Source organism: Manihot esculenta, chromosome 4 (assembly GCF_001659605.2).
Source record: "Manihot esculenta cultivar AM560-2 chromosome 4, M.esculenta_v8, whole genome shotgun sequence".
Classification (NCBI taxonomy): Eukaryota; Viridiplantae; Streptophyta; class Magnoliopsida; order Malpighiales; family Euphorbiaceae; genus Manihot; species Manihot esculenta.
Window position 1 is genome coordinate 24,800,008 of NC_035164.2, and position 18,280 is coordinate 24,818,287.

Sequence of the window (18,280 nt, forward strand, 5' to 3'; positions counted from 1 at the left end):
ACTTTATGAGTTCTTTGGTGGTTCTATAAGGGAAGAATTCATACGTTGTTCCACCAAAAGTATTTGGGTGTGTTTGCTTTGTCCATACTAGGACAGCAGGGAAATTGGATTCCAAGGCTCTTAAATGTGTGTTTGTTGAGTATTCTTCAACACAGAAGGAATACAAGTATTATCATCCTCCTTCTAGGAAATACTTAGTCAATATGGATATTACCTTCCGAGAAACTGAACCCTATTTCAGTACCGCCCACTCACCTTTTCAGGGGGAGAATAATGAACAAGAAGAGGTGATCCCGAATTATGTGATTCTGAACGATATAGTTCAACTAGAAAGTTTGAGTTCTAGTAGACAGGGGGAGATATCCAATCAGGGAGAGAGAATTGGTTGTTTGGACAAGCCAGATTTGAGAAAGTATTCGAGGAGAGACAAGGCAGAAAAAGCCATTATGCAGTCTACTCAGAGTCGAGAATCTTCTCCTGGTAAGTTACCCAGTCAAGAATCTTCTTCTATTGAGTTACCCACAACTCTTGAATGCTTCAATGACTTAGATAAACCTATTGCACAAAGAAAAGGGGTCAGATCTTGTACTAAACACCCTATTTCTAACTTTGTTTCTTATGAATTCTTGTCTCCTTCCTATAGAGCCTTTACCTAGTCTATTTCCTGTGTCTATTCCACAGGATTGGAAGAAAGCTCTTGCAGATCCTAAATGGAAGGAGGCAATGATTGAAGAGATGAAAGCATTGGCTAAAAATGAGACCTGGGAGCTTGTCACTCTCCCACCTGGGAAGAAACTCGTTAGTTGCAAATGGGTGTTCACAGTGAAACACAAAGCTGATGGCACAATTGAACGGTTTAAGGCCAAATTGGTTGCTAAAGGATTCACCCAAACCTATGGAGTGGATTACCAAGAGACATTTACCCCAGTTGCAAAAATGAACTCAATCAAAGTTTTGTTATCCTGCGCAGCCAATTTGGACCGGGACTTGCAACAGTTTGATGTGAAGAATGCTTTCCTCCATGGAGATTTAGAGGAAGAAGTGTTTATGAAAATTTCTCCTGGGTTTGATGATGAGAAGACACAAGGAAAGGTGTGCAGGTTAAAAAAGGCTTTGTATGGGCCAAAACAATCTCCCAAAACTTGGTTTGACAGGTTAGCAAAGTCATGATGTCCTTTGGTTACCATCAAAGCAATGCTGATCACACTTTGTTTATCAAACATCACAAGGGTAAGATCACCCTTCTTATTGTTTATGTTGATGATATAGTGGTGACAGGCAATGACAAAGAGGAAATGGCTCAACTAAAGAGGTTGTTGGCTCAACAATTTGAAATCAAAGATCTAGGAAAACTGCAATATTCCCTAGGTATCGAGGTGGCTAGATCAGAAAAATGAATTTTCATCTCCCAAAGAAAGTACATTCTAGATCTTTTGGAAGAAAATGGTATGATGGGGTGTAAACCAGTAGAATCTCTCATTGAAAGCAATCACAAGCTAGAAGCAGGAACTGGTGAGTCCGTGGATATTGGAAAATACCAGAGATTAGTAGGAAGGTTGATTTATCTCTCACACTCTCGACCAGATATAGCCTATGTTATTAGCTTAATCAGCCAATTCATACATGACCCTCGCGAGACTCATATGCAGGCTGTACTTCGCATCTTAAGATACCTAAAGTCTGCACCAAGGAAATGGCTTCTTTACTCCAAACATAGTCACCTCCGAGTTGAAGCATTTACAGATGCAGATTGCGCAAGATCTCTCGATGATAGGAGATCCACCTCTGGCTACTGCACAGTTGTGGGAAGGAACCTTGTCACTTGGAAGAGCAAAAAACAAAGTGTTGTTGCTCGGTCAAGTGCTAAAGCAGAATACAGAACAATGGCCCAAGGTGTGTGTGAACTTTTATGGTTATAGAAGTTATTGGAGGAGTTGAGGTTACTCGAGAGAGACAAGATAACTGATAGAACATATTTTAGTCCTTTTTATCTTGATATTATTGATGATTATTTACATGATTTCTACTTAATTTAGTGCTCTTGACATTATTTTGCAGAAAATGGTGTAAAATGACATTTTGGAGAAAATCCCCTTAAAACTGCCTTAAATGGAGCAAAGGAGAGCAAGTCTGCCAAGTTGAATTCAAGTGAAGCTAAATAAGGAAAGTTCTAAATAAGGAAAGTGGCAAAGAAGGAAAGAACATTCAGCCAAAGCAATTTGAAATTCAAATTTCAAACCTCCAAGTAGCCTTTTCCTTATTCAAGAAGCTTTTTCCTTATTCAAGAAGCCAAGTCTCAAGTTGCCATAAATGAAGAGCCAAATAAGAAAAGTATTTTGAATTTCAAATCTTCAAGATTCATATTCAAATTTTGAATTTCAAAATCCAGCTTATCAAGGAAGCCAAATTCAAAGATCACATGCTTGCCACCTCATGCCTTGCACATTCAAAATTCAAATTGCAAAGAAGGCTCCACCTTCCTTATTAGTGCATGGGCGGCAAGGAGAGTGTGAAGGCAAGTCTTGGGCACCTTGGGCAGCATCTTGAAGACACTTGGGCAGCAAGCAAAGACCAAAGGCCCCACTCCTTGCACTTGAACACATGCCCCACGTTTTTCCCTTCTCACATGTGCATGGATGGCACATCTTGGACCAAGGGCATTTTGGGCAGCCTCTTGAAGTCTTTTGGGCAGCCTCTTGACACCTTGGGCAGCCTCTTCACTAATTAGGAAGCAAGTATCATCTAGGGCAACACTTTTCAAGTATAAAAAGACACATAAGGAGCCTCCCCATGCCCTTTCAAGCCCCCCTTGGAGGCACCTACGGGATTCACATCTCTTCTTCTACCTTTCTTCTTTTCTTTTATTTTTGATTTTTGTTTCAGCCATGAGAGGCTGAAATCTTTTATTCTAGTTGAAGATTAGGTGATGCTTTAGTTGTTTTATGGATTGGAAGACTTGATCAAACATTGTTTATCTTTTGTTATTCAATATTCATACAATCTCATGCTTAATTCCATTGTTGCTTTGTTGTTTTGATCAATATGGCCAATTGATTCTTGATTGCAAGGTAATAATATGTTAGTTTGGATAATTTTTAGTCCGTAATTGCTGGAATTATTCAAACATAAGAACACTTGGTGTAAAAACCAAGGAAATTGTATGATCTAGCAACATCTCATGCGTTTGAGTAGTTAGGATTGGATCTCTCTCTTTCTTCATGCAATTAACAATTGTTTGATGCCTAAGGCCCAATGACGTTCCTTGGCAATTTGTTAATTAGTAATTAATTAGAGGACGTTCCCTAATTGGTTTAATCATAAGGAGAGACATGGTGGTGAGAAGCGTCTTCTTCCATCTCCATAACTAATCTATTGAATCAATCAAAAGAAACTAAGTGTCAATGATCAATCCCAACAACTGAAGTGGATTCAATTCTTCAACTAGAGCTTTCTTATTATTTATTTCTCTTTTATTTTATTATTCGCTTATTTTAATTGCTTTCAGTAGTTTGTGAATCAAATCAATCTCAAACCCCCCATTTTACTTTTACTGCAATTTATTTTTATTCCGCTTTCAGTTTATCTCGTTTTCAGTTTTATCTCGTTTCAGTTTGTTTTGCTTTCAGTTTATTTTGCTTTCAGTTTTATCTCGTTTCAGTTTGTTTTGCTTTCAGTTTATTTTGCTTTCAGTTTATTTCGCTTTCAGTTTATTTTGCTTTCAGTTTATTTCGCTTTCAGTTTATTTTGCTTTCCGTTTATCTCGTTTCAGTTTATTTCTCTTTCAGTTTATTTTCATTTCAGTTAATTCTCTTGGTCTTGATAAGAAAAATAGGTAAGTTCTCAATTCTCTGTGCATTCGATCCTTTCACCACTATCTACAGTTGTAAAATTGTTGATAACCAGAAAGGTTATTTTTGACCGGCTTCGACAACCGCGAGTCAATAACTTTGTATTGTAACAATAAAGCTGCTATAAGTATAACATAAAATTCAGTCCAACATGACTTGACGAAACACATTGAAATTGATCGGCATTTCATTAAAGAAAAATTAACAGATGGTGTCTTGAGCCTAGTTCATGTGACTTCTACTGGGCAACTTGCGGATGTGTTTAGTAAAGGGCTCAATAACAAGATCTACCATAATCTGACTTGCAAGTTGGGCATGTGCAACATCTATGCACCAACTTGAGGGGGAGTGTTGACTTATTTGCTGATCCTAATTGATTCTAGGGATATGATTTGATTTGATTAGGATCCTTAATTTTCTTTATAATTATTATTTGATTATTTACTTCCTGTTTAGATATAATTCTTTGTGTATAAATAGTCATATAAACCAATTGTAAAGATTAAGAGTGAAATACAAGAATTCTCTAAATTTTCCCAAAATTCTTCAATTTTAAAATCTCAGCAACACGGATTTTTACAGGACGTACCAGATGTCATTTTATAATAGAAGTATGCGTCTACTTCTTAAACACAAAAAAAAAAGTGCATAAATAAAGCATACATGAGAATTTCCAGCAGCAGCACTATACCTTTTCAAAGAGATTGAGACAATCTTGATTGTCTTCAAAATCAACTTTTGCCCAGTCAATTCCATCCTGAATATATTCCTAGTAAAGGCAGGAACAACCAATAAGCATAAACAATAGAAATGTTCTATTATGTCTGTTGTTTCATCCATGTAGAATAGGTGAGTAATATTAAGAGAACAGATTAAGAATATTTAGAGAAAAGTTTACAAAATGTGGAAATACCTGAACTAATAAATTGAGATTCTTTAGGAGAATTTTTCTTTTAAGAAGCTTATTTAGAAGGCTTCATGGACCAATTAGTGAGAATTAGAAGAAAATTTTCTACCCAGGAATCAGCTTGGAATTCTTAAATTGTTCATGGTAGTGTTCTAGTGTGAGAAGCTTACTAGAAACCATCCCCTTAGAAGTTTATCTCTTGAATTTCAAAGATTTGATAGTTACCTCCTGCTCTAACTTGAATAAATGACGGTTAAAGTGTTGCTGCAACCTCTCATTTGCATAGTTTATACAAAATTGCTCAAAACTGTTCCTCTGCAAAGCACAAAAATTATTAAGCAAAGCAATAAGAGATTAAGGGAGAGAGCATCATATGAAAATTATAGTTGGAACATACTTCAAATGATTCAAATCCATAAATATCAAGAATGCTGATAGATCTTCCTGTTCGCCTTTTGCCAACCGCAAGAGATTTGTTAATCTGTTCAACCAACCACTCAAATAAACAAGCATAGATTGACTTTGCCAATGCATCTCTTGTGTCAATTGCCTGTAAAATACAAAACAAACATGTGCATCATGGTAAAAAATTTGCTCGTATATTTGACATCAAGTGGAAACTTCCCCATGTATTTGATATCAAATTTAAAAACCGTACATGCTATGGTAATATAATGTCAAGGATGGTCTATCACAGTCTTTCTTCCTTTCAGACAAGCAAAGAGAATAATAATATAATTAACATGAACTGAGAGGTTGCCAACCTTAACATAAGAGGATAATCATACGTCAAATATACAAACCTACATTGAAAAAAAGAATATTCCAAGTTTCGAGATCGCCAAATATATGAAAAAAGAAAACAAAGTCATTGGGAAAGAACATTGTTTTAAAGATACAACTATAATTACCACTTAACCTGAATGCAACAAAATTGCAGAAAACATAGAATGATAAAGCCAGCATAAGTGTATTGACCAAACGTACGTCAGCACGTTTAGGAACTAAAGCAATCCACGTTAAGTTGCTAGAATTTTTTTAGTGTTGAAGTGTTGATAAAGAAAATCATAATAATTTACTTCAAACAACACATACAAGATTCACGCATGTTGATACTTGCATGAAAGCATAAAGAGAAGAAAGGGTGGGAATGAGAAAAACATGGTCTTAGAGTGCACAATCCTTAAAATATAAGGATCTCAATTGAATTATTACATCCTAGAAACAGTAAAGAGCAAGATCATGAAAGACCTTGGCAAACAATTCAAGGCTTATGGCCCCACACCACAGCGCATATGTTTTACAAGCATTATCCAACCACAGATTTGGTTGCACTGCCACATATATATGAGTTACATGCCACATACAATCAAATTTCACTTATTTAACTAGGTTGCTACTTGCTAGAGTATCCCAGTCGTATATACACAGCACAAGAGAGTTGGTTTAAAGCCTGCTCATCATTGTGATTGAGGGCCAGAGAAATGCTTTCCAGAAAAGGGGAAAAAAAATCATTTAGATACTATTGAAAAAAAGACAATTTGGAATAAGTTGTTTTGTTATTTAGTGTTCTTATGACTAAAATATGTCAAATATAATTTTAAATCAATTTTTAATATTTTTAACTAATGTATTTAAGAAATTGTATTTCTCAACAGTAGCTCCAACAACAATACCTAGTAGACTCTTAATTTCTGGAAGTCCAATTAGAAGAAACCCATATGGAAAAGACAGTGAAAAAAAAAGTACCACAATGTCTAATCAAAATTTAAATTCCAAGATATTCATGATGTATAGCCTCACTACTCCTTCACCAAACATATACAAGTTGCAAACACTGTACAATCACGGTCATGATAAGGTGGCGTATAATCAAAGCCATTGAGAATGTGATACAGAGACTATTACATAAACTTTTTAGAGAATTAGAAAATTATATTAAAGACATATTTGTAAATAGTTTAGTTAAAAATATGTTTTTCTGTATTCGTGTTAACACAAATACTCGATTAAAAAACTGTTCACATCATATCTTATTGGCAAAGGACACTTTAGCCCACTGTATAAAGCTCCAAAGATTATTTAAGGCAAGGCCAATTATTTTGGGCTAAATAGGCCCTTGTTTATTTAAAAATAAAAAAATAAAAAAAGCCCACCGTCAAGCTCTGTTACAGTGACGTTACTCTGAAATCCTTTAATAGTAAAAAAAAATTCCCCATATCACTTTCCTCAGCCAGAAAATAAAGAAACAAAGAAAGAGAGAAAGGAGAAGATAACCACGTAATCCAGAGCAAAGGCAGCCACATATACAGGGTTCTTCTTCTTCTTCTTCTTTGCTGCGACTTAGGTTGAAGAAATGGCCTAAAAATGAACTGGATAGTGCCTCAAGCCACTGTTTTCTGTCTTCTATATCTTCTTCTTCTTCTAATGGTTACTGTTTGCATGCTAACAAGGAAAAACAAAAGGAAAAAGCAAGGGGTATATGGTTGGGCTCCTGGGTGCACCTCTTATAGATCGCCTACCTTTGGATGTCTCAAATGATGGATCTCTCCATGTCTTTGGGTGCACATTCTCCTACCCATGTTTCTCCTCCAATTATGCAATCTACTTGTTCCATATGAATGGCTGGAAGATGATGATGAAGCCATTTGAAGATGTTAAGAGGGACTTTGGATGATGATTAAGCGTGATGCTCATTGATGTTCACTCAAATTCACGATGACAATGAGAGGGAAAGAAACAAAGGATAAACAGACCAAGTTAACATCCATCCAACCTCACAGGCAAGTGAGGTGATATCATGGATTTAAATCGCATTTGCAGTTGCGATCACACGTAAAAAATTTGCGTAGCTCATGAAATTAAAAAATACTAAAAAATTTGCTTAGCTCATGAAATTAAAAGATACTCCCTCCATCCCATACTTTTTGTCCATTTTGCTTTTTCTCACATGTTTAGAAAAAAAAAATTTTATTAACTTTCCAATTATACCCATTTTAAAGACATTAAATTTTATTAAATACTAAGAGATATTTTGAGAGATTTTTTAGAAATAAGATAAAATTAAATAGGATTATAATAATCAATTTATATGTTGCTATAGTGTAAAGAAAGAAAGAGAATAATAATTTTAGGATAACCAAAAAAGAAAGGTGGACAAAAATTATGAGACAGAGGGAGTATTTAAAGTTATGAAAAAATTTATGCAGCTCATGAAATTAAAAGATATTTGAAGTTATGAGCATAACTAAAAAATCCAATCAAATAATAAGCATTAATACATCAAATAAATATATTCAATCCATCTACTTGGCTTAAACACTTAATCCTCCTTTCTAGAAAAAACTAATTTCAGATAAGGATGAGTTTTATTAGACTAAAAATATGCTGTCATAATGTTATTTTATTCTGATAGGGATTTTGCTATTTTATTTTAAGTAGGACTTCTGATTTACTTAGAACTATTTTATTCTAATGGCAGTGGGCTCCACGGCTATTTCTCGGAAGTAATAGCAGTGCAACCCCATTTATAAAAAAATTATCTAGAAGTGGAATGGTTCTAGATAATTTCATTGCACACAATCATAGGCCTGCAGAATCCCATAAACATACATAAATCTAGAACCATGCACTGATAACTGAAATACAAGACTGTCCAATGAAGGTGTTGGTAGACTCGGGCAGCACACATAATTTTCTTAGCCGAGTAGCAGCCCATCGCTTGAAAATAGCAATTGATCAGCATAATGGCCAGAAAATTCCTAGCATGGGGAGGAACAAGGAAAAACTATCCATCGAATGTGTGTTTTTTCCAATCGACTTTTACATTATACCCCTAAATCCCTAAATGGGTTTGATATTGTTTTGGGTGTTCAATGGCTGCTCACAATAGGCAAGATAGAGTGAGATTTTAATACCCTAACCATGAGTTTTCAGTTTGGAAACCAATGCATCCCCTTGGAGGGACTCCACTTTGATCCTCTACCACAGGTTCACTCGATCAGATCCGCCACTAACCAACAATCCTTGGAGGCATTACTAGAGGATTCTCAGTCCTCTTCCAAGAACCCACGAGATTGCTGCCTATCAGGAAATGTGACCATCAGATCTGTTTACTTCCGAGTTCTTCGCCAGTAGTGGTACGACTATACCACTATCCTTGTCTTCAAAAAAATGAAATTGAGAAACAATCTGATGAGATGCTATGCCAAGTAATTATCCGTCTAAGCCACTCTCCTTTTTCTTCACCAGTATTGTTGGTTAAAAAATAAGATGGGTCATGTCGATTTTGTCTAGACTACGGTGAGCTAAATGCTAAAATAGTAAAGGATAAATTTCTGATTCCAATTGTGGATAAATTACTTGATGAACTCCACGAAACCCAATATTTTACTAAGCTGGACTCACGATCCGGCTATCATCAAATCCGGATGAAAAAAAAGAAGACGTAGAGAAAACAACATTTCAAACTCATTATGGGCACTTTGAGTTTCTAGTCATGCCCTTTGGCCTCACCAATGCTCCCTCAATATTTCAAGCATTAATGAATGAGGTATTTCAACTTTATCTTCAAAATTTTGTTCTGGTTTTCTTTGATGATATTTTGATTTACAGCAAAACATGGAACATTTGCATCACATACAGTTAGTATTTCAGGTACTTCATTCCCACTGCCTATCCTTAAAACAATCAAAGTGCTCATCCAGAGAACAACAAATTTTCTATTTGGGCCACATCATTAATGCTACATCGGGTGTATCCAGCGGATGCCACAAAAATTCAAGCCATAATAGAATGGCATCTCCCATATTCTATCACGGCTCTACGCAGGTTCCTCAGGTGGACTATCTATTATAGAAAATTCATTCGAGATTATGATACCATCGCCGCACCGCTCATACAACTTCTCAAGACAAATAGCTTCAACTGGAATAATGAGGCAGTAGCTTCTTTTGTAAAATTGAAACAGGCCCTGATTCAAGCCCCAGTCCTTTGCTTGCCAAACTATGCAAAGAAATTTGAAGTGGAATGTGACGCATCCGAAACTGGAATTGGCGCTGTTTTGCACCAACAGCAGTATCCTATTGCCTTTTTCAGTAGAAAATTGGCCATTCGACACCATAAATTAGCTGCCTATGAACGTGAATTGATCGGACTGGCTAAGGCCATTCAACATTGGCAGCCTTATCTTTGGAGAAGGTCTTTTGTCATCCAAACGGATCATTACACTGACTTAGCAAATTGATGGGTTTTACTTTCCGTGTAGAATACAAGATGGGCAATCATAATGTAGTGGCAAATGCACTTTCACGCCGACATGAAGAGCAAGGACAATTGATGGCAGTTTCTTCTCCCACCGTTATGATATTCGATGCCATTCGACAGGAGGTTGTAAATTCCACAAAGTTATCTCAATTGCAACAACAAATTTTAGATGGGCAAATGGATGCCGCGTGGACAATACGCGATGGGTTGCTTCTCTATCATAATAGGATCTACCTTCTTCTGGATTCATCATTGATCCCTACAATAATAAGTGTTGTCTACAATGGCACCCACGAAAGTGTTCAGAAAACGCTTCATCGCATTCACAGTGATTTCTTCTAGACAAATATGAAGTCAACAATTAGGGAATTTGTTGCTTCTTATTCTATTTGTCAAAAGAATAAAATATCAAACTTGCATCCTATAGGTTACTTCAGCCCCTTGCACTTCCATCTCAGATATGGTCCGATATATTTTCTAAATATGCATATTTCCTACCACTTACACACCCTTATACAGCAATATATTATTAAACTAAATGGTGTGCCGAATCAATTGTTAGCAATCAGGACGTTATCTTCACCAATAATTTTTGAAAGGAGTTATTTTATTTGGTGGGAACCAAATTGGCCTTTTCTTCGGCTTACCACCCTCAATTGGATGGACAAACCAAAGTTGTGAATTGTACCCTTGAAATGTACCTAAAATACTTTGTAAGTGACAAACCCAAAAGTTGGGTGGATTGGGTAGCATGGGCGGAATTTTGTTATAATACTTCCTTCCACACAGCAAAGAACCACCTCAATTATTGTCCTATGACCCAGATTCTGCTGGTGTGGAGGCTGTCGATGCGGCATTAAAGGAAAGGGATCAAGTTCTAGAAGAAGTCAAATTTCACCTACACTAAGCTCAAGCACGCATGAAGCAATACTATGATAAAGGGCACATAGGTATTTCTTTTAAGAAGGATGATTGGGTTTGGCTTCGTTTGCATCCCCGTCGACGTTTCACTATTACAAAACAATAAGGAAACAAGTTGCTGCCGAAGTTTTATGGCCCATTTCAAGTGCTGCAAAAAATAGAAAATGTGGCCTATCAATTGGCTTTGCCTTCCTCTAGCAAGATCCATAATGTCTTTCATGTTTCTTTGCTAAAGCCTTTCAAAGGCATTCCCCAACGACAATGCCCACACTACCACCTGTGACAGATGGTCGCGCACGTCCCGTACCAGCGCACATTATCTGGGCACGTCTCAACCAAGGGATATGAGAAGTCTTGGTTCAATGGATTGGTTTAGCAGCTTCTGATGCCATGTGGGAGACTTTAGATGACTTTCAATAGGTTTATCGTGACTATCAGCTTGCGGACAAGCTTTTTCCGAGGGAGGGAGTGATCGGGAGGGAGTGATGTTATAGATGCTTTTATCGGCAAGACTTGTCATCGACAGCAGCAAGTAAATCGGGGCTCAAACACTTAATCGTCCTTTCTAAAAAAGACTAGTTTCAGATAAGGATGAGTTTTATTAGACTAAGAATATGCTGTCATAGTGCTATTTTAAGCTGATAGAAATTTTGCTATTTTATTTTAAGTAGGACTTCTGATTTACTTAGGATTATTTGCAGTAAGACTCTATTTGTAATCTCCATTTATAGAGATTTCTGATTTACTTAGGATTATTTGCAGTAAGACTCTATTTGTAATCTCTATTTATAGAGATGAATTTTATGAATAAAGCAAGTATATTCTGAGATACAAATAGAGATTAGAGGCTTTCTCTTTAACGAGTCTTGAGGTAACAGGTTCCCTCCAACAAGCTCCATCACAGCAGTCATAGGTTCAGCAAAGTGAGGAAGAAACAGAAATAAGGGAAAGGCTGCTGCAGCTGAAGATTCGACAGTTCATCGTAGACCCGTGACAAGATCCTTAACCAGAGAACTCAACGCCATCATCATTAGATAACTTTAACAATAATTAATTTATAGCTAAAATAACAAGATAACATGGATGGTAAAAACTAATTGTTCATACTATAAATTTGACAAAAAGAACTTAGCAACCAACATTATTTTATTTAATAAATATGTAAAACAAAGATAAATAACTCAAATTTTATAAGATATAAATATATAGAATTAAAAAGATAGTTGATGATCTTAGTTTAAGAGAAAAGAAATGAGACATTTGTAGAAAATAGTTAAATTTTGAAAGAAATTTGAGAAAAGTGAGATATAACATTATAAAACTTTCTAATCTAAGAAAAAAAATTGAGTTGTTAACCCCATATGGCTTTTAAAAAAACTAGGTAATGGACCGTTACCGTTAACAGTAAATAACATCAGTTACAGGAACAAATTTTTCTTGCCCTCTAAATAATGGGTGTAACAGTAACGGGAGGGTCAAAAACCTACAAATAAAGGCCTTCATTTTAAACCAAGGGTGATATTGGGCTTATTTATTCAATTTTACTATGATTATGACCTTTCTGATGTTTCTAAAAATAAACTGGGGGCTATTTGGCCCAAAATAACTGACCGGGCTCACATATGAACTTTTGGGCTTTTTACAAGGGTCCAAAGTGGCCCTTTGCCTATTTCGTTTTCATTATTAATCAAATTCACGATGTGAACAACATAGCACCATAGACTCCAACGACAATTTGCAACACATGCACATACGCTAACCAAACAGTAGCTTTTAACTTTGACTCAGCATTGAAAACACGCACAAGCACCAAACAAAAAAAAAATGACCACATTGAGTAAGCTAATTAAGTTTTCTTTTACCACTATTAAGTTGAAATTTTAGATATAGTAAAGATTGATTTTTTAGCATAAAATATAGGATAGAAGAAAAAAAATTATGTTAAAACAGTTGCTATCATTTTCTAATTAATCAGTAAGTAACAACCACAGTTGTTGGTAACAACTGTTGAACTTTCATAATGGCTATCACGCAGACATTTTCAAAACTTCAATTAACTAACAAGGATACTAGTTATAAAAGGCCAAAGTTTTATTATGTAACAATGTTGTGAAAGAGTAACAGCCAATGTTTAACTTCATGCTCCCTCAAGTTGCATCTAAAAACAATCAGATCACAATCCCATATAAATTTAGGGTTGGACTTCATAGAGAAAGAAAAGATGATGTGTTCCCAGATACTCACCTGTGATAAAGTTAGCTTTTGGATGATATTATCATTGCCAACTCTCATTTTGCGAGTTGATAAAGCTAACTTAAGCTCCCCAACATCACATCCAATCAATTTGGCAACAGTGGTTAAACCTGAAACATGAAATATGCAGATTTCAATAGTCATTGGTTATACACCAAACACGCATCCCCCATCCCCCACCCCTCCTCTTCCCAATAGAATAAGAAGGAAAAAAGAAAAGTCTAGCCTCCAACAAAGGAAGAGGAACAGTTTGATAAGATTATAAAGCAATATATAATTATTTCTTTTAGTCATTGCGAAGAGCGAGAATAAAACTTGCAAAACACAGATGGAGCAACAGTTTTATGAATTGAAATTACTGCAGTCTATCTATTGAAAATCATTAGGATTGAGTATTTGATGCTAGCTCTATAACGAAAACAATATAGAATTGAATTAAATTTGACATGTCCACATTATTACTTTTCATTTTTTTTCCATCATAAATAATAAAATGCACAACCAATATCTACTAAGGATGTTGAAGATTTTAGTTAGAGATAGGAAAATTTACTATTTAGTCCCTATGGTACAAACAAACTCATTAGTTGGTTCATTGATTTTGAAAAATACATTAAAATGTCTTTGAGGTATTAAAAAATCTACTAATTAGTTCTTCCGTTAGTTTAGTTTTCAAGTATTTTATAATTTAGTCCCTATGATGTGAGAAAATTCATTAATAGGTCCCTCAGTTTTATAAAAATGTTTATTAATTAGTCCTTCCATATAGAAGGCATTTTAGACTTTTCTTCAACACTTGATAGCTAAAATTAACGGAAGAACTAATTATTAGACTTTTTAAAATCTCATAAACGTTTTAATGTATTTTTTAAAACTGAGAGATCAACTAGTAACCTTTCTACAAGCTGATTCTTCATTACTAATTTCTATCATAGCATCAATGACTCAAGTGTTTTAATCCAACTCTCAATCATATTGTGTACTATGTATTGAGAAAGGTAACTGAATCATCCAATCCTACTCCCCTTGCTTAAAAGACCTTGACTACCATATGACTTGGGCACCGTTGATGTCAAAAATAACCGGCACTTGGAAAGTATTTTGTAACAAAAACATTTCGTAAGATAATTATTTTTGTTTGGTTGTAACACAACAAAATAAGATGGAAATTAACATATGGCATCTGCAATAGTTGGGGAGAAAAAAGCAGATTTTCCTTTTGCTAAAAAACATGCAAATATGAAAATGGTCGAACCTATAAAAGCTTCATAGTTTTTAGTAACAGTTGAACATGACTATATGAGAGAAAATACATAAAAAAGGTAAATAGCAGTTATAATCTCTAATAAAGCTATAAAAAAATGGAAGATCATGGTTATCAAAGGTGGACATTATCAGTGTTGGTCAATAAAATAAAGCGTGACATGTGTGTATGTGTTTCCTTTATAATTTTTTTCCCTTTTGATGAGTTTGACAGAGTCAAAAACATTTTTCCTTTGATTAGGAAATCATTTACCATTAACTAGTTGTCCAAGGTAGACATAAACATCATATTCACATAAATGGTTATCATTTTTTTTCTTTGCATCACTTTGTCACCTAGTTAATCAATTTGCTATAATTTTACTCAATTAATGTGGACATACATGACATAAGGTAATAATTTTTTCCAAATAACATCAATGAGACACCCATGTAAGATAGTTGTGCAGCACATTTATGCCATGCAATAGCCACATCTTAGAATAACATTAAACTATAACAAAATTTTAAAGAAATTGTAAAACACGTTGTAGCTAAAGCGTATCTGAATTAGTACTAGAAAGCAACCGTCAGTTTTGGGCTTCTAACCAGTTTGGGTTGTTTGATGATCATGGCAATGGAAGTAACATTTAAAAATTTTAATTGAAACTCTAGAAGCCAAGACTCCTATCTATTGGTGCTTTGAGTCTCCTGCAGTTAACCATTAGTTGCCAACATCTAATTATTAGACCTATCAATCCAAACAAACCTTAATATCAATTGCCTTGCCTTATCAATAACATCTTGATGAATATACATGAAAGCAATTTTAGCTTAATATTCAAAGTTGGTATTTCCATAAACAAAATGGCTATGATTGCTGCTAAACAATGTTTTTCATAAATTCCCAATCACTTGAATCATTGTATATTACACTCTCTTTCATCAGTCCCTGAAAAGTTACTCTCTCCCTCTCTCTCTGGCAAGAGGTAGGGATGCATAAAAAGAGCCAATATATGCAAGAAAGCGTTTTTTCCTTGTTAGACTACAAAACCAAATGTAACAATTAAGTGTGCATTCATTTTCCTTGTGGTTTTCTATTTTTCGTTTTTTATTTGACAAAAAAACATGTAACTTTGTTCAGTTATAGGTGTTGGTGTTTTTATTTCTACTACTAATAAGAAAGAGGTTTTAAAATCAAAAAACTGAAAACTACAAATATTAGTTTTCTTGTTACAAATCCTATCAAACCATTATTTTTCTTTGCAACTTTTATTAGATTACCATTAGCAATTTTGAGATTTTATCTTTATCAATATTCATTTCTTTTTTTTTTTCAATTACATATTCATTCAATTAATTTATAATATATACTTTTATTTTACTACAAGAAAAATTTACTATTAAGTCCTTGTGGTATAGGGAAATTTATTAATTAATTCCTCGACTTGAAAAATATATTAAAACGTCCTTGAGGTTTTAAACAATTTACTAATTAGTCCTTCCATTAGTTTTAGTTGTTAAATATCTTACTAATTTAGTCCTTGTGGTATAAAAAACTCATTAATTGGTCCCATAGTTTAGTAAAAATATCTAGTAATTAGTCCCTCCACATTGAAAAAATTTTAAACTTTTTAGCAAGAAAAATTTACTATTTAATTCCTGTAATATGGGAAAACTCATTAATTGATCTTTCAGTTTTGAAAAAATAAAATATTCTTAATATTAAAAAATATATTAATTAGTCCTTCCATTAGCTTTAGCCATTAAATGTTTTACTATTTAATTTAATCCTTGTGCTGTGAGAAAATTCATTAATTGGTTCTTTAATTTTGTAAAAATGTCTACTAATTAATTCATTTGTATTGAGGGCATTTTAAATTTTTTTATAACACTTAACAGCTAAAATTTATGTAGGGATTAATTTAGTAGATTTTTTAAAACTTCAAGAACGTTTTAATGTATTTTTCAAAATCAATGTTAGTGATTTTTCTTCTACCATAGGAACTAAATAGTAATTTTTTATTTTTGCTAAAATTATCGGACTAACTAGTAGACTTTTTAAAACCCCAGGAATTTTTTAATGCATTGTTTAAAATAAAGGGACTAACTAATAAATTTTCCTATACTACAGAAATCATATGGTACTTTTTTCTCATTATAATATCATATAGAAGTAATTTATTATTCATTTATATGTGAAATCATTTATAAAATTATTTGTATCCTTATTTTATTATTAAATATCATATTTCGAAAAGTCTTTTTATATAAAAATTTAAAAATTTATTTTGATACATACAATTTTTAAAAAACCGTTTTTATGAAGTAAATAACAAAAATCAAAAAACTGTTTTTCGTTAAAAAAAAATAAAAATAGAAACCTGCAGTGTTACCAAATGCACTCTAAATTTAGAAATATTAAATTTTAAAAATAAAAAGGTTAAACTCAACTTTTCAAAAATCCAACAATCTATTCAATAAGAGGAAATAAATGCAATGATATAATTATTGTAAGTTTCATATTATTGTGTGAATAGATCATTAATTCAATCATGTTGAACTTTCTTGGTCTTACATCTATATTTAGCATTTATCTATTTCTAATTCAAGCATGGTTTCAAGTCGCGATCGCGGCCACGGGTAACAGAAACAGGCCTGTAACGGTCATAATAACGTATCGGTAACGGCCTGTAGCTACGCAAATTTTTTTGAAAAATTTGCAAAGTTCATAAAATTAGCAAATATTTAAAGATATAATCAAAAGTAAGTTATACAACTTAATAATAAGTACAAATATATCTAATAAACACAAAATTTATAAAATTTAAACATCATACATAATAACTAACCACAATTACTACTAGAATGAGCGTTTAATATTTACATTATGCAAAATAATTTAAAACATCTGAAAAAACTACATTTTAATTTAAAGTCATGTTCTTCTTTATCCTTACTACCTATTTTTCATAAATTTTTAAATTTGTAAATTTTATATTTATATTTTATACTTAATACTTAGTTATCATTTATTATAACTTGTAAGAGCATAAAACTCATTTAATAATTAGTATTAATGATATTAGGTTATAATTCTGAACTTATAAAATTCTACATTTCTAATCTACTATTCTAAGTTCTAATTATTTTTAATTATGCATTCACTAAAAAATAATTTAAAAATATCTAAAAACTTGAGGAAAAAATAATAAAAACGTATGTTCTGAATTTCTAATATAAGTTATTTAACATTCTAACTTCTAATTATTTTTATTTATGTATTCACTCTGGAGGAAAGTGGAAGGCTTCAAATGTAAAGAAAAAAGTCTCTTCTACCTTCAATAATTCATACACTACACTACAAGTGATCTCTTGCAGAATTTCTAAAGAAATGAGGGTAACGGCCGTTAAATCGCAGCCAATAACGATCGTGACGTAACGGCCGTTACCTATACAATTTTTAATCACCGTTATTTAAAACCAAGAATTCAAGTTACTTTTATAAAAAGAGAATTGTTTAAATAAAATTATTAATTACTATGGAACTATTACTAAAAAAATTAGCTTTAATAAAATACAAGTAGTTCAGTTTTTTAAATATTGAATTCAACCTTGATAAACTTATATACGAACCATAGTATATGATTTTATTACAGTTAATTTAGATCTTGATCATTTAAAATTGTCATATTAAAAAGAATGCATGGTCAAGGTTGTGAAGGATAGGGTAGAAAAAAACAGTGCTAATGTGAGAAGGCAGTAAACAACAAGGCATTAGTTCCAAACATCACTATTTTTCATTTTTCTCCTTTTGCTGTTGGTTTCAACATTTCTTTTGGAG

The 18,280-nt window shown here is 33.3% G+C and overlaps 1 protein-coding gene across 4 annotated transcripts in view; it reads right to left on the reverse strand.

Annotated features, from left to right (window-relative positions):
* LOC110612507 (myosin-1) overlaps positions 1–18,280 on the reverse strand; it is a 41,137-nt gene that overhangs the window by 14,060 nt on the left and 8,797 nt on the right. For all 4 annotated transcript variants that reach the window (XR_006350486.1, XR_006350487.1, XM_021753275.2 and 1 more), the window contains exons 13-16: positions 13,186–13,304; positions 5,153–5,305; positions 4,981–5,070; positions 4,540–4,617 (exon numbers count right to left, since the gene is read on the reverse strand). Coding sequence is in view for 2 of the 4 variants with exons in the window: in XM_021753275.2 (XP_021608967.1) it covers positions 4,540–4,617; positions 4,981–5,070; positions 5,153–5,305; positions 13,186–13,304 (440 nt within the window). In the remaining 2 variants the exon portion in view is untranslated. The remainder of the gene's footprint in view (positions 1–4,539; positions 4,618–4,980; positions 5,071–5,152; positions 5,306–13,185; positions 13,305–18,280) is intronic.